At 60.5% G+C, this 19,549-nt stretch overlaps 3 protein-coding genes across 6 annotated transcripts; 2 read left to right on the top strand and 1 right to left on the bottom strand.

Moving 5' to 3' along the window:
• Window position 1: 1 nt before the first annotated feature.
• oxa1l (OXA1L mitochondrial inner membrane protein) lies at window positions 2-5,195 on the bottom strand. The gene is made up of 11 exons (XM_088437346.1): window positions 5,048-5,195; window positions 4,044-4,172; window positions 3,901-3,972; window positions 3,628-3,826; window positions 3,316-3,459; window positions 3,166-3,251; window positions 2,131-2,295; window positions 1,962-2,066; window positions 1,726-1,888; window positions 1,251-1,331; window positions 2-158 (listed from the first exon to the last, which is right to left on the bottom strand). The coding sequence occupies exons 1-11, from the start codon at window positions 5,162-5,164 to the stop codon at window positions 52-54; spliced, it is 1,368 nt and encodes a 455-aa protein (XP_088293472.1). The 5' UTR covers window positions 5,165-5,195; the 3' UTR covers window positions 2-51.
• Window positions 4,581-7,626, top strand: snapc2 (small nuclear RNA activating complex, polypeptide 2). Of its 4 annotated transcripts, XM_088437549.1 has the most exons (8): window positions 4,701-5,338; window positions 5,607-5,722; window positions 5,834-6,096; window positions 6,559-6,720; window positions 6,783-6,879; window positions 6,943-7,080; window positions 7,186-7,274; window positions 7,351-7,626. In XM_088437549.1, exons 1-8 carry the CDS (start codon window positions 5,325-5,327, stop codon window positions 7,519-7,521), a joined length of 1,050 nt encoding a protein of 349 aa, XP_088293675.1. In that variant the 5' UTR covers window positions 4,701-5,324; the 3' UTR covers window positions 7,522-7,626. The 4 variants fall into 4 exon arrangements, with proteins under 4 accessions (XP_088293758.1, XP_088293592.1, XP_088293843.1 ...); XM_088437466.1 differs by having other exon boundaries at window positions 4,582-5,338; window positions 6,783-7,080; XM_088437717.1 differs by having other exon boundaries at window positions 4,582-5,354; window positions 6,783-7,080.
• Window positions 7,627-8,272: 646 nt separating this feature from the next.
• On the top strand, window positions 8,273-19,116 carry LOC148428468 (uncharacterized). Its single transcript, XM_088421137.1, has 14 exons — window positions 8,273-8,400; window positions 9,354-9,532; window positions 10,565-14,455; window positions 14,527-14,642; window positions 15,732-15,796; window positions 15,866-15,917; window positions 15,987-16,042; window positions 16,243-16,364; window positions 17,121-17,180; window positions 17,263-17,437; window positions 17,513-17,674; window positions 18,253-18,350; window positions 18,430-18,599; window positions 18,691-19,116. The coding sequence occupies exons 1-14, from the start codon at window positions 8,273-8,275 to the stop codon at window positions 18,733-18,735; spliced, it is 5,319 nt and encodes a 1,772-aa protein (XP_088277263.1). The 3' UTR covers window positions 18,736-19,116.
• The last annotated feature ends 433 nt before the right edge of the window (window positions 19,117-19,549 follow it).

Genomic DNA, 19,549 nt, shown 5'->3' with positions numbered 1-19,549 from the left:
CCCGTGTCTTTGCATTTTAATGGCGAGGAACGGATTCGCGCCGTTTGCGCCTCATCCCATCGAGTCCTTCCACGGGCGCGTCTCGCCGGCCTTTTCCTTGGCGGGCGGCGCGGGCGTCTGGCGCGCCGGGTTGTGGGCGAACGTCTGCCTCAGCGGACCTGACGACCAAACGGACCACAACAACTCATGAATGGCGAGAAAATTGGGGCCAATTTATCCGGGCGGCAAGTTGTCAAAGCCGGTTCGGCCCGGGGGCCGCGCGGAGGAAAAAAAGGCCGAAAACCATTTCGGCCGCGCTTCGGCCCCGATTTTTGCGACGCTCGACGGAAGGAAGGCGAATTTGCGAAACGCAAAGCGTCTGATTTTGGCACCCGCGTCACCACCCAAATCCGAGGTCCCCGACCTCCTCGCGGCCGCCGAGGCTTCGGCTTGTCGTCGCTGACCGAACGACGCTGACCGACACAGTCGAGCGTATGACTGAATTCCCAAAGCTTCATCGGATGCGCCGCGCGCCGACCTCCGAAGGAAAACGCTCAGGAGCTCGACGCGCACAAGGCGGCGCTAGATAACATGCTAACGTTAGCTGGCGCGTTAGCCGCGGCTCGACGAGCAAACCGGCGGCCGCCGCGATAATACAGTCGCGCTCGCAGACGCTCGTGGGCCACGCTCCGCAGAGAGACAGAAGGCGTGGCCGGCCGAACAAAGCGCAAAAGAATCCACCGTCGGAAAAAACGAATCCACCCTCGGAAGAACCGAATCCACCCTCGGAAGAAACCAATCCACCCTCGGAAGAAACCAATCCACCCTCGGAAGAAACCAATCCACCCTCGGAAGAAACTTCAGCAGTTCCAAAAGGCGGCGGTCGGGGACGCGAACGAGGAAGAGTCGGCGGGTCGTGACGCCCGGCGCTTCCAGTTAGGCCGGCCCGGGCCTCGCTTCACACGTCCCCGACGAAAAGTCAAACGCGGGCGTGGGCAAAGGCGCTTTCGGCGAACGAGAGGAAGGAGGGAAAGGGCCGACCCGGCCGCTACGGACCAGAGCGGCGCAAACGTCGGCTTTCGTCAAAGTCCTTGGCTACTTTTGCGCGCGGGGGAATACGGTTTCGCTTTTTCCACAAAACAAAGGTGCGGCTAAACGCTCTTCGGCGAGACGGCGCCGGGGTCTACTTGCAGTTAGCATTTGGAAAGCTCACGGCGGAAAAGGTGCTTTCCTTTTGGGGCGGGCGGGCGGGCGGGCGGGCGGGAGCTCACCTTTGGCGGCCAGGTCCAGGCGATCTTTGATGCGTCTCTCTCGCTCTTGCAGCCGCTGAGCCAGTTGAGCGTTCTTCCATCCTGGACGAGAGCGAGCGCAAAAGACGGCGTCACGACTCAAAGGTGCCGACGCTTCAACGAGGGAGCGTTCTTTGAATCCGCAACCAAACGCGGGTCGGCCTACAATCGGGCCGCGCGCGTCCGCCGAGCTCGGCGGTCGCTTCCCAATCGGGCCTTTGCGCGCGCGCGGGGTTTGCCTTGCCTCCTTTTTTCGTTTGCTGTCGCTTCCTCACACGTTCCCGAAACGCGCACGCCGGGCCGACGGCGTACAAATGGCTTCGGTCGTTTCTCTTTGCGTGCCCTGCGATTGACCGGCAATCGGCGCCCCCCCCCCCCCCCCCCATTTTTCAGGGAAAACGCCAAACGAAGGTTCCGAAGCTTTTCTTGAAGCGGAAGCCGCTCGCTCGCTCGCGACCTTTCTTCATGCTGGCGAGGAAGCCGTCGTTCGGAGGCAGGTCGGAGGCCGGGTGCTTGATCTTCTCCGGGATGCGCAGCTTCTCCCGCGCCAGCGGGTGTCTGAGCAGCGCCACTTGGGCCAAGGAGAAGCAGTTGGACGTGAGCCAGTAGGTGAAGACGGCCTGAGGACCCAGCGGAGGACGGGCTCGCCTTGCGTCAAAAGACAGGCGGCGGCGGCGGCGGCGGCGGCCTCACCGTGGGGAAGTTGATGGTGAGCGGCAGGATGACAAAGGGCATGATCCGGAAGACGGTCTTCATGGCGCGCAGGTTGGGGTTGTCCACGCCCGACTCCGCGCCGAGCTGAGCGCAACGGAGCCGCTGAAGCCCGGGCGGCCGGCGGCGGCGGCGGCGGCGGGACCCTCACCTCCAAGATGAAGAACATGGTCCCCGTGACGGCCAGGGGCAGGGCGTACAAGGGGTCGGGCGCCGTCAGGTCGGCGAACCACAGCGCCCCTCCCGTCTGCATGCTGGGCACCGGCAGGTACGCCATCTTCCTCAGCGCCATGAAGAAGGAGATGAAGACGGGCGCCTGAAAGCCCACGGAGCTTCAGGACGCGGCCGAGCTTCGGGACGCGCCCGAGCTCGGCCTCGTAAAGCATCGCGCGCCGCTTGACGCCGGGGGCGTAGCGCGCAAAGGCCGCAGTAGAAAGTCACCGACGCCAGCGGCACTCGAAGAAACTCGGGACGCTACGCGAGATGTTAAATGCAGCAAAGCAACGTGCCAAAACCCTATCAAAATAATCCCACTTTAAGGTGGATATTTTTGAAAGGGCAAAAATGCACTTGTGAGAAGAGGTCTATCACTTTTTGCTGACAAATACGCATTAGCGATTAAACCGAGGATTTGCTGTTGTGAAAAGATCTCGATCGCAATCCGAAAAGAGGGCTTTGTTTCATATTTTTCTGTGGACAAATACTTATTGATAACTCAGTTTCCATTTCGGACAACGGATCTCTTCTACGAACCAAAATAGGCCCCTTTTTTGTGGACCGATGCCAACGCAAGTTGGCGATGGCGTGTTTTAAGACTTTCGTTTGGTTTTCCCTTCAAAATGTCCAGCACCGGTTAAGGGGTGCTCGGCTGAATACATATTTGACAGGGCCCGGGGTACCTGGCTGAAAAAACCTGAAGAAGTCTGTTGCGCTTCACTTACTGACCGCTAGATGTCCCCGTTATGCTGCGTGTCCAAGCCACGACTCGACAAGGCGTACCGCCCGGCCCCGGCCCCGGCCCCGGCCCCGGCCCCGGCCCCGGCCCCGGCCCCGGCCCCGGCCCCGGCCCCGGCCCCGGCCCCGGCCCCGGCCCCGGCCCCGGCCCCGGCCCCGGCCCCGGCCCCGGCCCCGGCCCCGGCCCCGGCCCCGGCCCCGGCCCCGCGGGCGTTGCGAGACGGTGTCCCACCTGCACCAAAGGAACCAGGAAGCCGCGGAGGGGGTTGACGTCGTGCTTCTTCTGGAACAAGGTCAGGTCGGCGTAGGCCTTGGCGACTGCCGGCGAGAGGGTCAGCCAACGGCAACGGACGAGCGGCGGGCGGGCGGGCGGGCGGCTTACATTCAAACTTGTTGCCGCTCTGCTTGGCCTCCGTCATCCTGGCGCTCAGTCGGCTCATCTCCGGCATGACGTTGTTGAGTTTGGCCGCCTCCCGCTGGCCCTTCACCATGACGGGAAAGATGGCCAGGCGGGCCAGCACCGTTCCTGCGAGCGCGCCGCCGTTTGAGGGGCCGGCCGGCCGACCCCACGCTTAACGAGGAGCGCGCGTCGTCTAGCTCCCCGCGGCCCGGAACTTTCCCTTTTCGTCGGAGGCGCGGGGCCGCCCGCCCCTTTTCCCGCCGGGGGTCATTTCCGAGGGTCGCGCCCACTCACCGACGACGATGGCGCCCCACCAGGGCAGCCCCAGGTCCGCGTGCATGAACTCCAGCAGGTTCTGGACCACTCCCACCGGGGTGTGGCCGGCCAGGCCCAGCTCGGCCAAACGGGCCTCCGGGTCGGCGGCCCGCAGGACCTCCGCCGCCTGCGTCGGCGAAGGGAAGGGGTGGTCCCCCGCCGCCGGAACGGCCGAAACCTGCGAGCGCGGGTCCCGGGTTAGGAGACGCCCGGAGCCCCTCGGCCCGCCCGCGGCGCCGTCGGAGCCGCCACCTGTTGGGGGGTCGCCGGCCCAAGGGCGCCGCCGCCGTCCGCCGCCTGCAGGGGGCCGCCCCCGATCCCCGCCTGGCCTCGGCAAAAACGAAGGCTTCCCTTCAGAAACCCCGGCGACGCGCGGGAGGGAGCTCGGGACCGACCTGAGCGCCGAGAGCCGGGACAGCCGCCCGCCGGCCGTCGTGTCCCACGCTCGGCCAGAGCGGCTTCTCGTGGCGCCGCCGGCCGTCGGCGTCCGACGCCGCGTGCAGCCAAGACCTCTGGAGCCAGCGCTGCTGGGGCGGCGACGGGGCACAGTCAAAGCTCGGCCAACGTTCCGCAAAAGGGACAAAAAACGTACGTTGGCCGAGGGCCGCGACTCGACCGATGGCCGGCTCGATTATCGGGGGACCGCGTTCACCGGGCCGCTTATCCTCGCGAGCTATTCCAGAAGATTCAAGAGATTGATTGTCAAATGTATAGTTGCACCGTACGGCGAAATTCTCATTGCGTTCACTCCCCCGAGCGGCAGACTCCATTCCAACAAAGAGCAATGAACGACAAACGGAGACGATGGCGCTAATAATGTAGTGCAGAATTTCATGCTTTTTTTAACCTTCCGGCCAGTAGGCGGGGGTACCTCCTCAATTGTTTGCCAGCCGATGGCACGAAGACAACGCCATTTGGAGGCTCCGATAAGAGTTTTTGAAACGTGGGAGGGCGATCGAGAACCGAACCTCGGTTGAAGCGCACTCACACTTGACCGGAATCTATCGAGACGCATCTGAGCGGAGAGACCGTTTTGTTTTGTTTTGTTTTGTTTTGTTTCCAAAGCTCGTCTCGTCTTGTCCGTTTCAGAGATTGAAGTGGGCGTGAGCGCGAAGCGGCGGAAGTTCCCATGCAAAATCTTCTCGGAAGCGAACTCCGCTCGCTTCAGCCCTCCGCTTGGAATTTGTCAGCACGTCGCCGGGCCGCGGAAGCCTATCCCATCCCATCTCGTGCGCTTAAACCTCGACGGGACTCGTTTCCGCTCGATCGAGTCGCGCGCGGCTTTTAGCCGGCCGGCGCCGTGCGGCGATGTGCTCAAAGTCACAGTCGGCCGGAAGCCGGCCGCCTAAAACGGCCGCTTCTGCCGCTCGCGCGCAACAGACGAGCGAGAGAAACGTACGTGCTTCCACGTGTCCAGCGGCCGAAGACGCACGAGCGCGCCGTTCCTTGCAATTTGCGCGAGGACGACGCGTCCCGCGACACAAGTCGGAAACAGGCCGTTCCCGATGGCCGCCATCTTGCTGCGGAAATGACGCCACTACGGAAGGCTAGAGGAGACGCAAAATTCAAAACAACTTTTCGAAACGCGGTGCAACGTTTATCGAACGGCCCAGATGACAAACCCGACACGTTAGGAACGAAAGACGGGCCGTTCTTTTAAAATTCAAACACATTACATGCGCAGATTAAGGTAACGCATTTTACGGGTATGAAACCATGATATTTATGTACTCCTCTTTCCTTCTCCAAAGTTAAGAATATACTCTTCGAGTGACAATTCATTTCGTCGAAATGAAATATAGCAAGTATGCTTCCATGATACCGTTTAGTTTGGTTTCTAGCATGACTAAACTCTTTTTTTAGAGAAGCTTTTAGTCAAATTCAGCATTTTCGATAACAAAATTGATTTGTTTTCCCCCATGGAAGAGACCTGTAAAAAGAAACTTTACTTAATTTAGGGAACTAAAGCAGCCAGGACGGAAAAGACATGACGCAAAAGTTCGAGCAACAATAACAACAATAAAAGGACAAATCTACGCGTACGTAGAAACGACCTTCGTCACATTCACTCAAGGTTTGTTGGGCCTTCTTATTTCGGTTATAACGCTGTAAATTCTATCGGCGGTTGAGAGGAGGCCACCGGAAACCCGCGTTACGTCACAGGAAATCCCTCCCCCCCCGGCAGAAGTCGCTCGGCAGGCGCGCGGTCGCTTTGCAGCCGAGTCGACCGACATGAAGCCGCCGCCCCGCACGCGCAACAAGCCGGTTCGGAACCGGGACCCGAGTCCCGAGGCTCCCCGTGACGGGGGAGCCTGCAGGTGGTCCCGGAAGGAGCAGAGGAGGCTGCTGGACGCCCTGAGGAGACAGAGCTGCTCCCGCGCGGGCTCGCCGGGGAGCGTGGACTACGGTCTGCTCCGCGAGGAATTGCCGTCCCGCTCCCTTTCTGAGGTTCGACGTTGTCGCACTCGCCTCGCGCTCCTTCGTTCTGCTAACTTTTGCGACGTTGCCCGGGCGACGCCGTTGCGGTCGCACACTTACCACGTCGGTTATTTTTTTTTTCAATACCAACAATAATACGAAATAAACATCAATAATACTCAATAGAACAAAAGTATATGAAAACGAGTTGAGATTGCTTTCAAATAATATTGGGTAGTTCCTTATTAAAGGACACTGACATGGGCAGAGACGATTGTGTGTCTACATTTGCGCAAATGCCATTTAGTTATGCATATAATAAGTTTCGTGGTGTAAAATGTCTATATTTTTCTAGATTAGAAAACACATTCAAAGCAAAGTTTGGATGTGTGAAGGACCTCCCGAAAAGATGCTTCGCGGGCTAGACGTAGCCGTGGAAATCCCGCCGCCGTCTTTCCCTTCCGGACGAATGCTTTGCGAGCGTCTTTGTAGATCCAGTCGGTGGTGGAGCGCCTCCAGAACAAGGTCATCTCCGTCGCCGTCTCGCAGCTGAGGGCGGAGAAGAAGTCGGCGACGCCCATCCAAACGTGGACCCGTCTGGCCCGGGCCGCGTCCGGCGGCTCTGAAGCTCCCCTGTCCAAGGCCTTGTCTCAGGTGCCGCCGGGCTGACCGCGCGGGGGCGCCGCTCTTCTCACCGCCGGTTTTGTCGCCGGCAGATGTGGGCCGTGGCGTCCGCCGAGCCGCACACCCTCAGGAACCGCCTACCGGCGCCGGACGGCGACGGCGCCGTCGGTTCGACCGCCCCCGCAAAAAGTACGGACCGGCCGGCGCGCCGCGGGGAGCGGGACACCGCTAACGGACGGCTCGTTGCGGCAGTGTCGTCAAGGGGTCCGGCGCCGTCCCCGCTCGAGCTGCCCGTCCTTTGCCGGGACTCGGCGGCGGACTTCGAGCGGATCTACACCTACCTGAGCGACCTCGGCAAGCCGGAGGACGAGTGCCGGCTCACGGCCATGGGTGAGCAGACGCCCGCCTCGGCCGTTCGGACTTTTGGACGTTTGGCCCGCGCTTCACTTGGACTTGGGTTTGACGCGAGCGTTCCGTCCTCGTGGCGCGGCTCAGAGAGCGCCGTGCTCCTGGACCTGCTGATGTCTCTCCCGGAGGAGCTGAGGTCCCTCCCCTGCCAAAGCCTGCGCGGGCACCTCATCCAGGTACGGAGAAGAAGCCGGAGCGCCGAGCCCGACCGACCCGACCCGACCCGACCCGACCCGACCCTCCGTCCCGCAGGCGCACCGGGACCTGTCGGCCCGGGCCGGAACGGCGCCGGCGGGCCCGGAGTCCACGCGGCGGGCGGGCGCTCGGGGGCCGAGCTCGGAGGGCTCCGAACCCCCGTGGACGGGGCCCCGCCCCCCCCTCAACCCCTTTGCGATTCCGCCGGAGCTGCTGAAGCGAAGATAGGGCTCGCCGTCGCTTTTTCCGGCGAGACTTGACCTGGCGCGCCTCGGTGCCGCTCCTCTTTCCCTTTTCTATGGCCCGACTCCAATAAAAGCGCTTTCGACCAAACGGCTGAGGTTTTTCCCGCGCCGCGCGTCCGCCTTTATCGGGCCCGCGATTGAGTGGGACGAGACGTCCCCATGGCGACGCCGTCGCATCCCATCCAAAGGTAGCGGAAATTGCGACGTTTACGAGCTCCGGCGAGGAAAAGTGCGCTCCGACGCACCTTCGAGCGGGTTGAACAGTAAACGGTGGGATCCCCGTCGGCCGCGTTTGTCGTCGAGGTCGGCCCCCGACGCTTTGAGGCGGGAACCCGAAGGAGTCCCTTCTCCGCCTTCCTCCGAGGCGGCCTTTGACGGGATTTTTAGTGGCTCTGCTGGAGATTTGGCTCGCCGCTGCGACTCTGGGATTTTTGGAAGGCATGGTTTTCACACGAGTGCAGATAGTCTGCGCTTGAGTGCAAGTGAACAATGATCAGTAAAAGCAGTCATTCCAGATCTGCAAGTGAAAAAGTTCATGCTCACAAATGCACTTCACAAGTCAACGCAAAAAGAGCCTTTTTACAGGACCTTTCCTCCTCATGTCAGGTAGTTTGAAGGATGTGAATTTTGACAGCTCGGCACCCGACCCACCCGCGGAACTTAGCCGGGGCCGTTTGGCGATCCGAAGGATCGCGTAGATCCCCGGAATCGAGTCTCAAAGGAGAAAACGGAATATGTCTTTCAATCCCAGCGGGTGGTTTCAAGAAGAAGAAAAACAGCAACAGGAGGAGAACAAGAAAATCAACAAGAAGAAGGCCAAGAACAAGATGAGGAAGGAGAAGACCAAGACGGAGAAGATGACGTACGTCCCAATCACAGGTCGTTTCTAGGACAGGAGAAACACGACGACGGCGGCAAGAAGACAGAGAACAAGAACAAAGGGGTACGGAGAAGAGCAAGACGAAGAAATAAAAGAAGAAGATGACGAAAAGAAACAATCCCAGGTGATTTTACGAAAAACAACGGCAACGACCAGAAGAAGACAAAGGACGAAAAGACAAACATTTCAAGAACAACAGATGAAGACGAAGGACGAAAAGGCGAGATCGAGAGGAGGACGACAAGCCCGGAGAAGATCGAGAACAAGCAAAGAGCGAGACGAACGATAACGAGAAGAACAAGAAGAGGGACAAGACAACGTTAACAAGGGGAGAAAGAAGACAGATGGCGAGAACAAGAAGACCATGAAGAATAACAAGAAGAGCGAAAAGCAGACAAGGAGGTGAAGGAGAAGAGGAAGAGGCCTGTGCGGAAGCCGGATCGCCATCCTGCCCGGTTGGATCGGGGGTTGACCCCCGAGGAAGCCCGGTCCCCTGCCTCGGACCCACGGGCCGGAAAACCCCTAGTTTGAACGTGGGAACTTCCTGAACGCGCCTTTAACGCACAAGTAGCTTCCAACGTCCTTGCGACCTATCCCAATACATCTCAAGGCGTCTGCCGTTCGGCGGGAAGGGCTTGGCCGCTCCAAAATGCCACCCGCGTGCAACAAGAGTAGCGCTTGGAGCGCTTTTACCACACTTTGGCCCGCTGGCTGGCTCGCAACAGTCTCTGGTCGGACTGGGCCTCCTCGGGCCGCCGCCACGCAATCCCAAGGGGACGGAGGGGCTCCCGGCGGGGGGCTCGCCCCTTTCCTCCTCGGGCGGGACCGAGAGGGGCAGAGTGCGCCGCGCCGCGCCGCGCCGCGCCGCGCCGCGCGCGCCGCCCTCCCTTCTTCTGGGGCCTTATCTCTTGGAGCGATGACGCCGCTTTTTCCAGGCCACGCCTCGGCCGCGGGCGGAGGAAAAAGCTCACGTCCAGAGACGTCCTGCCAAAGTCCCGACGGCGCACCTGCGGAGGCATGTGTCGGCGCCCGCCCAAACGCCCGGCGCCGTTCGCGGCCCGGTCTTCTCTCGTCGTCCTGGCCGCCTTCCTCGCGGGCCTGTCCTGCGCCCGCGGTGAGTCGCATCCGGCCCGCTTCCTTCCGAGGGGTCAAGGCGGCCGCGCTCGCCCGGGGCCATTTCGGAGACTCCCGGGCTCGCCTCCGAATCCGGGGCGGTCTCGGACCGGCGTTTCCACCGAGAATTCTTCTCGACCCTGCTCGGCGGAAACTGGCTAGGGTGGATTTCTCTGGGGAAACTGGGCTCGGGTAGAGCGCGAGAGAGAAGGGTCGATTCCTCTGTAGAATTCGGGCTTGTGACGCTTGACGACCGGCGCCGCCGCTACTTCGGTGATGGATTAGCAAATCGGAAGGCGCCGCGCGACGACGGGGTCGCTTCAACTCGGGGTGGCTTCGGTGGCGCCGTTTGAATTGGGTTTTTTTTTACCGCGCACGTCACGAAAACAAAGAACGTCACTGGTGTTTCTGTCCTGGGTTCTGCGGTGTCTCTGATACATGCGCTTGCGGTCTTATCTGGAACCGAATGAAGACTTAGTTGGTTTTGACCCAATAACGGCGGAAACGAGGCTTTCGGAACGCTCATCTTTAACTAGAGGGAGCAGTTAAAACATTCAGAAGCTCGGATGCTTGTTTGTTTTTTTTAGCGGGCGGTGGAGACGGTAGGCTCGATTTACTGGATTTGGGTGGAGACCGAGCATGCGTCAGTTACCCAACAAAGACTTTTGACCTCTTGTTGCTTTACGAGATTGCGCAAGGAGATTCCCGCATGAAGCGGCTCAAAAATCAAAAAGCCGGACTTCCTACTTTTGTGATCTTTCCCTAAAGTCATTGGCCGCCATTGACACCTATGTAGATCCAAAGATTTTAATTGGACTGGCGGTGAATGAGCTAACACTGTGACGTGACTGCAACGTTTCTTGCTACTGTATGTTGTTATAGTTTCTGGCGGCACTGTTCACCGAGGAACAGGAAGCTTCTCGTCTTCAAGTGTGTCATGCAGCTGTACCAATGTTTCTTGGGTCAAGGCAGTCTTACTGTACGACAACTGATCACTTTCAGCTCCTAAAATACACCCCTATTCTTCTTACAGCTGCAGAAAACCCCATCTCAGACAGTACAGTGGTGCCGCGGACACCTCGCACCAGTGACCAAGTCGGTCTGGCAACAACGGATGCGATCCTGACCACCGACCGGGCAAATCCAGTGACAACCGAAGCAGGCCATACTACCCACGAAGCTAGTGCAGCGACAACTGAAGCGGTCCAGACCACAGACCAAACAAGTCCAGCGTCAACCGAAGCAGGCCGGACCACCGAGAAAGCTAGTGTAGCGACAACGGCGGCAGTCCTGACCACAGACCAAACTAGTCCAAGAACAACTCAGGCGATCCAGACCGCAGACCAAACAAGTCCGGCGTCAACCGAAGCAGGCCAGACCACTGACAAAGCTAGTGCAGCGACAACTGAGGCGGTCCTGGCCACAGACCAAGCTGGTCCAGGAACTACCCAGGCGATCCAGACCACAGACCAAGCTAGTCCAGGAACAACCGAGGCGATCCAGACCACAGACCAAACAAGTCCAGCGTCAACCGAAGCAGGCCAGACCGCCGACAAAGCTAGTGCAGCGACAACTGAGGCGGTCTTAACCACAGACCAAGCTAGTCCAGGAACAACCCAGGCAATCCAGACCACAGACCAAACCAGTCCAGCGTCAACCGAAGCCGGCCAGACCACCGACAAAGCTAGTGCAGCGACAACTGAGGCGGTCCTGACTACAGACCAAGCTAGTCCAGGAACAACCCAGGCGATCCAGACCACAGATCAAGCTAGTCCAAGAACAACCGAGGCAATCCAGACCACAGACCAAACAAGTCCGGCGACAACCGAAGCAGGCCAGACCACCAACGAAGCTAGTGCAGCGACAACTGAGGCGGTCCTGACCACAGACCAAGCTAGTCCAGGAACAACTCAGGCGATCCAGACCACAGACCAAACAAATCCAGCGTCAACCGAAGCAGGCCAGACCACCGACAAAGCAAGTGCAGCGACAACTGAGGCGGTCCTGACCACCGACCGAGCTAGTCCAGGAACAACCGAGGCGATCCAGACCACAGACCAAACAAGTCCAGCGTCAACTGAAGCAGGCCAGACCACCGACAAAGCTAGTGCAGCGACAACTGAAGCGGTCCTGACTACAGACCAAGCTAGTACAGGAACAACCCAGGCGATCCAGACCACAGACCAAACAAGTCCAGCATCAACCGAAGCCGGCCAGATCACCGACAAAGCTAGTGCAGCGACAACTGAAGCGGTCCTGACCACAGACCAAGCTAGTACAGGAACAACCCGGGCGATCCAGACCACAGACCAAACAAGTCCAGCATCAACCGAAGCCGGCCAGACCACCGACAAAGCTAGTGCAGCGACAACTGAGGCGGTCTTAACCACAGACCAAGCTAGTCCAGGAACAACCCAGGCAATCCAGACCACAGACCAAACCAGTCCAGCGTCAACCGAAGCCGGCCAGACCACCGACAAAGCTAGTGCAGCGACAACTGAAGCGGTCCGGACCACGGACGAAGCTAGTCCAGAAACAACCCAGGCGATCCGGACCACAGACCAAGCAAGTCCAGCCTCAACCGAAGCAGGCCAGACCACCGACAAAGCTAGTGCAGCGACAACTGAGGCGGTCCTGACCTCAGACCAAGCTAGTCCAGAAACAACCCAGGCGATCCGGACCACAGACCAAGCTAGTGCCGCGACAACTGAAGCGGTCCGGACCACAGACCAAGCTAGTACAGGAACAACCCAGGCGATCCGGACCACAGACCAAGCAAGTCCAGCCTCAACCGAAGCAGGCCAGACCACCGACAAAGCTAGTGCAGCGACAACTGAGGCGGTCCTGACCTCAGACCAAGCTAGTCCAGAAACAACCCAGGCGATCCGGACCACTGACCAAGCCATTGCAGCAACAACCAATGCAGTCCAGACCACAGACCAGGCTGGTCTAGTGACATCTGACGCAGTCCAGAGCACTGACCAAACAAGACCAGCGTCAACTGAAGCAGTCCAGACCACTGATCAAGCCAGTGCAGCAACAACCAATGTGATCCAGACCACAGAGCAGACTGGTACAGTGACAACCAATGCAGGCCAGACCACTGACCAAGCCAGTGGAGCAACAACTGAGGTGGTGGGGGCCACAGACCAAGAAAGTCAGGCGTCAACCGAGGCAGGCCAGACCACCGACCAGGCAAGTCCAGGAACAACTGAGGTGGTCCTGACCACAGACCTGGCTAGTACAGGAACAACCGTGGGGATCCAGACCACTGACCAAGTCAGTGCAGCAACAACCGATGCAGTCCAGACCACAGACCAGGCAGGTCCAGCAACAACCGATGCAGTCCACACCACAGACCAAGCCACTGCAGCAACAACCCAAGCAGTTGGCACCACCGACCAAGCCAGTGCAGCAACAACGGAGGCGTTCCTGACCACAGATCAGGCGAGTACAGGGACAACCGAGTCGATTCAGACCACCGACCAAGCCAGTGCAGTGACTACCGATGCAGTCCAGACAACAGACCAGGCAGGTCCGGCAACGACCGATACAGTCCAGACCACAGACCAGGCAAGTCCAGCGACAACCGATGCAGTCCACACCACAGACCAAGCCACTGCAGCAACAACCCAAGCAGTCGGCACCACCGACCAAGCCAGTGAAGCAACAACGGAGGCGGTCCTGACCACAGACCAGGCTAGTCCAGGAACAACCGAGTCGATTCAGACCACCGACCAGGCCAGTGCAGTGACTACCGATGCAGTCCAGACAACAGACCAGGCAGGTCCGGCAACGACCGATACAGTCCAGACCACAGACCAGGCAGGTCCGGCAACAACCGATGCAGTCCACACCACAGACCAAGCCACTGCAGCAACAACCCAAGCAGTCGGCACCACCGACCAAGCCAGTGAAGCAACAACGGAGGCGGTCCTGACCACAGACCAGGCTAGTCCAGGAACAACCGAGTCGATTCAGACCACCGACCAGGCCAGTGCAGTGACTACCGATGCAGTCCAGACAACAGACCAGGCAGGTCCGGCAACGACCGATACAGTCCAGACCACAGACCAGGCAGGTCCGGCAACAACCGATGCAGTCCACACCACAGACCAAGCCACTGCAGCAACAACCCAAGCAGTCGGCACCACCGACCAAGCCAGTGAAGCAACAACGGAGGCGGTCCTGACCACAGACCAGGCTAGTCCAGGAAGTACCGAGTCGATTCAGACCACCGACCGAGTCAGTGCAGCAACAACTAATGCAGTCCAGACCACAGACCAGGCAAGTCCGGCAACAACCGATACAGTCCGGACCACAGACCAGGCAGGTCCGGCAACAACCGATACAGTCCAGACCACAGACCAGGCAGGTCCAGCAACAACCGGTGCAGTCCACACCACAGACAAACCAGGTCCTGTGACAACCATTGCAGTCCAGACCACTGACCAAGAAAGTCCAGCGTCAACCGAGGCGGTCCACACCACCAACCAAGCTAGTGCGGCAACAACCGAGGCGGTCCAGACCACAGAGCAGGCTAGTCTAGCAACGACCCATGCAGTCCACACCACAGACAAGCTAGCTCCAGTGACAACCAATGGAGTCCAGACCACTGACCAAGAAAGACCAGCGTCAACCGGGGCGGGCCAGACCACCGCGCAAGCGAGCCCGGCGACAACCGAAGCCGTCCCGACCGCTGCACAAAGCAGTCCGAGCCCTTTGGCGACCAGCCCAGGACCGCCAACATCGACACCTCTGGAACCTTCCTCACCAAATGCCACTTCATCCAGCGCAAAGCCGACAACAACAGAAGAGCCCCCTTTTTGCCAGAATGGCGGCACATTCAATGGAAGCCAATGCGTCTGCCCCGACGAGTTCCGCGGAGAATTTTGCCAGCTCCTTAAGGACTCCGTGGATATCGGTAAGCGCCGCCGCGTCCGCCGCGACCGCCGCGTCCGCTCCCCTGCTGACGGCTACGCTCGCGTGCTACAGGTGCCATCGAGCGCTCGGTGAAAATCCAAGTGGTGATCAACCAGGAGTACGACGACAATTACGACGATCCCGGCTCGGACCAATACGGAAACTTCATTGAGGATTTCACCAATAAGGTAAACGCAGATCCCCGTCTCTTTTGGCCGGGCGAGCGCAGGAGATTGACGCGAGTCGAGAAGCGCCCTTTCCGCGGACGCCGAGCGTCCTCCAGCCGGACGGGTTACTCTTGATGCCGCGTCGTCGTTGGCCAAAGAAGTAGTAGTAGGCAACTAAGGTAGGAAAGAAGTGCAAGTCCATGAAGCATAGCAAGTTCCGTCCGCGGCCCCTGCGGCAGGAAGCAATGTCCTCATTGTAAAAGTCCGGACAGAACGCGCGCAATACAAATATTAATGAGGTCTTTCGCACCGACGGCGCGGCTGAAGGCCGGCAGGCACCGGACGTCGTCGGCGTTGACTCCCAGAGCTCCCAAGCTCAGGTGCGCTTCTCGGGAACCGCATTCCGGGCGGCGGCTAAAAGCTAACTCGTCCGACGCCTCGTCCCGTTTGGGGGACGCCGCCGAAGGCGGGCGTCACGCCGGGAGAGCGTCCGGAGCGCGCTCCCGAGAGCCGAGCCATCTGCGTGGGCCGCGGGCGACGTATTTCTCAGAAATACCCGCCAGGGGACGGGCTGTGCAGGACTCCCTTCCAAGAGCCGTTTCCACCGGTGATATGTACGCGACTCGACCGCTTTCAAAGCGGGCGCCGGCTCGGGCGACCCTCGCGCACTCTCGATGGTTTTTCTTTCGTACGGTTGGAAGCGCGTCGTCGGCTCGCCGCGCCCGAGACGCGCTTTTCTTTGGTCTCGAGTCCAGTTGAGTAGGAGAGCAGAGCGGACGCCGGTGGTGGAAACGCGGCTCGAGAGCCGCGTGATGTGCGTTTGGCCCCCGCGTCCGCAAACGGAGTCACGGGAAAGGTAATCCCGAGTCACCGGCCGTTACGGCCCGGACGGGGGGGGGGAATAAACGCGCGGAGGCGGATGCCGCCTCTTTCTTAGCCCCGGCGAGAACGGGGGCTCCGGCCGCGAGGCCCCGCCTTCTTCCTGTCCGGCCGGTGACGCGGCGCGTCAATTATTATCGCGCATGACAACGCTTTATTATGCAAGCGGCCAACGGAAAGATATCAAAGGTCGGCGTTTGATCGGATTGGACGACGTCATCCCTCTTTCAGACGGAGGCCTTTTATCGGGACCAGAACCTGCGGAACTTCAAAGGCGCGCGAGTAACCGGCCTTAGGTAAGGCCGGTCGGAGCCGAGCTTTTTTCCGGTCCCCGCTCGAACGCCGGTCTTTTCTTTTTTTCTCAGCCGGCCGACCCCGCGCCTTTCGGCCGGACGCTCGGCTTCCGCAGCGGAGCAGGTAAAGCCCAAAGGCCGGCCCCGGGTCGGGCTCGACAAGAGGGATGGTTCAGCGTTATCTTTATTGCGGCGCGGATCAGCGGCCCGCGCCCCGGCCGCGGGCAGAGTCACGCCGAGAGCACCGGGGTAATTGCGCCATGGAAAAACACCCCCGCACGCACGAGTGATGAGCGGGCGGGCGGGCGCTTCCCACACACGCCCGCGCCTCAAATCCGCCTCGTCAGACTCGTTCGGCGTAGCTCTCATCAAGCGTAGCGCTTGATTTTGCACTCCTCGTATTCAGGACGCCGTCTGAAAAATGTTTTCCGCGCCACCGTGCCTTTCAGCGTCAACGTCAGCCACGACGTGGTCTTCTTGAACCCGAGCACCGCCGACCATGAGGACCTCTATGAGGAACAAGTGATCGCCGTCGCCGGCGCCGCCAACAAGCTCGTCAACTGCGCGACAGGTGGGCCAATCTGTCACCGGCTTCTTTTTCTTCTTCCCTTCAGGCGTCTCCCGCATGCTCTTCCCTCACTCCCGCCGCTTTCGCGTGCTCTTTCACTCCAGTTTGACACCTTCTCCGCGGTCTTCCTCTAGACCCCCTGCCTGGCGATCCCAAATGCCGGCACCTTCTCAGTCCGGCCCGGCTGACTTTATCCCCCAAAAGTCCTCCGCGTGCCGTCCCTCCGGCGTCTTGGTTTCTAAGCCTACCCGCCTTGGTCGCGTCTTCCTCAGCGTCTTCATCCCCGCTAGCGCCAGCGTCTCCGGGCCAAACGACATCGCGGGTCTCGCCGCGGTCCTTTCCTTTCAAAGCTCGGGTCCTTGAGTCCTTCATACACGCGATGGCGTTTTGCGGTATTTTACACTTTTGTTTCCCACGTCACGAGCGAACGGTGAGTCGGATTTCCGCCGCCGCCGTACTCAAACGGACCTTTATCCGAACGCTTTGTCCCCGCCCTCTTTCGGTCCGGCTCGGGGCGGCCCTCTTTCCATCCGAGCGAGTAGATTCGGCGCGAGTTGGTTCCGCGCGCCACGCGCTCCACAGGCCGCCGAGAGTCGAGGGCGGACTCGCCGGTCCGCAAAGGCAGCAACGGAAGAGCCTCACGCGTCCGAGCGGCCGGTCTCCATCCCCGCGGAGCGCCGGTCAAAACGTCCCTCGTCCAAACGGGGTCGCCCGCGTACGGCGAAGTAACGAGGCGCCGAAATATATTTGACTTTTCAGGTTGCCCCTACAATACGACGGAAAAACCCGCGGTGACTCCCGCAGCGCTGGATTTGAACAGTGAGCGCAGTCGGCGGGCGACGGCGGACGCTGCCGGGCGCGCCCGCCGGTGACGGGCCCTCGGCCGCTCCTCTCCCCGCAGGTCTCTGCGGGCCCTCGGCGACCCACGCCGACATCGCCCGGCACTACAGGGCCGTGGCCGACAACGGCAGCCTGGTGTGCGTCACCCCGTGCCATCCCCGATTTGGCGCGGGCGGGTTGACGTGCTTCAACCGAGGCGCGTGCAACGTTTACAGGGACGCCGGCGCCGTCTGCCGGTCAGTCCCGCCCGATCCTTTCACGCCACGCTAGGGCGCGGCGGACGCTTTGATTCTCCGCGCATCTGCTCGCAGATGTCCGGATTTGGACTCTCACTGGTACTTGGGCGTAAATTGTCAGCTTCCCATCCAGCGGGTGGCCTTCTACGCCGGTTTGGTGGCCACTCTGGCCTGTCTGGCGGGCGCCGTGGCGGGCTTGACCGCGTACGCCGTCATCAAGAAGAAAGAGCAGTTAAGGTACGGACGCGGGATTTTGAGCCCATCTTTTCAGCTCATCCGGGACACCCGTCCTCCAAATTGCCAATTTTCGTACTATCCTCGGGTGACGACCACGAATGAAAATTTGGATCCGGCCCTTGCTCCAAATCTTCCGCCGGTCCCCTTTGGACATTTGCGCTTTGCTTTTCCCGGGAGGTCGTTTTATACGCTTAGCATTCCAGCGATTGGCCCGTGTTTTTCCCCCCGTTCGCTCCGAGTTCTGCGGACTTTCTACCGGTCTGCCGCGGCGAAGAGAGAGCCGAGCCCGAAGGCGAAGGCCTCTGTTTCGCGGCGGCTCCCCGTCCCCCCCCGGCCGAAGCTCCGGAGGGGAGGGGAGGGGAGGGGCCGGACCAAGTGGCTGGGGAGAGGTAAGGTAAGTCTGCTCCGGCCGCCTCCCCCGGGACCCCGCCCCGGATGAAGGGTTTCGGCGGCGGCGCAAACGCGACTCTGACCCGAATTGCGGCCCGGCCTTTCCGTCTTTCCGCACCGGGCGGATTTCGGCCGACGGCGGCCGGCGCGTGGGCTTTGACAAACACTGCGCTAATTGCCACCCGCAGGAAAAAGGACATCAAAAAGAAGCTGGTGAACAATTGGCTTAACGAGGATTTCCAGTGGTCCCGGGCCCGCAAAGTCCCGACGGGCGACCCGGGTGCCGGTGAGCGACGCGGGCCGCCACGTGTGCTCGCGCGCCATCCGGGGCCGGGCCTCTCCGGTAACCGGCCGGCTTCTTTCAGGGTACCTCAACCCGTCGTTCGGCGAGGACGCGCCGCCCGGGCGCCGACGCGCGGACTTGAGGGAGTCGGGCCGGTCCAGCCCGGCCGTCAGCATGTACAGGCTGGGCGGAGGGGCGCGCGGCGACAACGCCTCGCTCGGCCGCCGCGGATTCCCCGCCTCCGATCAAACGGTCAGTCGGACGAGGCGCCCGCCCGCCCGCCCGCCGGCCCGTCCGTCCGAGCGGTTGTGAGACGCGCGTGTGTTCTGCGCCCGCCCGGCAGATGAGGATCCACAGGCCGCAAATCAAGTCACCGTGGGACGTCTGACCGCCGCAGCCCTTTGGCGCGCGAGCACCTCAAGGGTCCGCGGGCACCGAGACGCCAACGAGACATTTCCTCTCAGGAAGCTAATTTATTGAATCCCTTTTCTTGTGTTTTTGAATGATTTTTTTCCGTCGAAAGACTGATTTGCCATCAGGAAGTAGTAAAGTATGTGACGATTGCCTCATATTGTTCTTCTGGGGTCGCTGACCCCTAACCCCCACCCTAACCCTAACCCTCCGGGGCGGCTAACGACGGTGACGCTGGCCTTTTGCCGGAAATCGCATATCCGATAAATTCTCACCAGGAAGTCTCGACGACAAACTGTCAAGCTGGTGAACTTTGCCATCATTGGAAGTTTGAAAAAACAAAAGCCAAAAACCTTCTGCGTCAATACCTAATGTTACAACCTGCAACCGGCTTATTGTTCGCCGCGGCCTATACGGGGCAGAAATATATTGACCGTTGGACTTTTGTTCCATCCCGGTGCGCCTTGCGGTCCAAAAATACGGTAAGTCCCCGCCGTAGGGCCGGGCGGTCATGGTCCGGCCCTCCGAGTGGAAACGTTTACCGCCGCGCTTTCGGGGCTGCGGCCGGAGACGGTAGCGCCGCCCGTCGTCGGGGCTCCGGGCCACATTTGAGCGTACGACGCACGGGCGCGGTCAAAAACAACGGCGGTCCTCCTGACGCGGAGAGTCGGCCGGATCTTCCCACGGGCGCGCAGCCGCCTTTCCGCGGAACATGGCGGCGAGAGACAAGTCAAACGTGTGTCGGGGGCTCCTAATCACCGCGGAAGGCCCCGCGGGTGAAAGGAGGACGG

Source organism: Hippichthys cyanospilos, chromosome 1 (genome assembly GCF_059441005.1).
Source record: "Hippichthys cyanospilos isolate Australia breed blue-spotted pipefish chromosome 1, RoL_Hcya_1.0, whole genome shotgun sequence".
Taxonomy (NCBI): Eukaryota; Metazoa; Chordata; class Actinopteri; order Syngnathiformes; family Syngnathidae; genus Hippichthys; species Hippichthys cyanospilos.
The sequence above is the reverse complement of the archived record's forward strand: the minus strand, read 5'-3'. Positions and strand labels throughout refer to the sequence as shown.

Excerpts from the sequence above, each read along its gene's own strand:
- LOC148428468 (XM_088421137.1), top strand. The coding sequence starts at position 8,273 with ATGTCTTTCAATCCCAGCGGGTGGTTTCAAGAAGAAGAAAAACAGCAA. Across the intron at positions 16,043-16,242 it reads GTCACGCCGAGAGCACCGGG|CGTCAACGTCAGCCACGACG; the intron begins GTAATTGCGCCA and ends CGTGCCTTTCAG. Across the intron at positions 18,600-18,690 it reads TCCCCGCCTCCGATCAAACG|ATGAGGATCCACAGGCCGCA; the intron begins GTCAGTCGGACG and ends CCCGCCCGGCAG.
- snapc2 (XM_088437466.1), top strand. Across the intron at positions 6,721-6,782 it reads TGTCCAAGGCCTTGTCTCAG|ATGTGGGCCGTGGCGTCCGC; the intron begins GTGCCGCCGGGC and ends TGTCGCCGGCAG. Across the intron at positions 7,081-7,185 it reads GTGCCGGCTCACGGCCATGG|AGAGCGCCGTGCTCCTGGAC; the intron begins GTGAGCAGACGC and ends GGCGCGGCTCAG.
- oxa1l (XM_088437346.1), bottom strand. The coding sequence starts at position 5,164 with ATGGCGGCCATCGGGAACGGCCTGTTTCCGACTTGTGTCGCGGGACGC. Across the intron at positions 1,332-1,725 it reads CCTCGCCAGCATGAAGAAAG|GATGGAAGAACGCTCAACTG; the intron begins GTCGCGAGCGAG and ends GCTCTCGTCCAG. Across the intron at positions 159-1,250 it reads CCTGGACCTGGCCGCCAAAG|GTCCGCTGAGGCAGACGTTC; the intron begins GTGAGCTCCCGC and ends TTTGGTCGTCAG.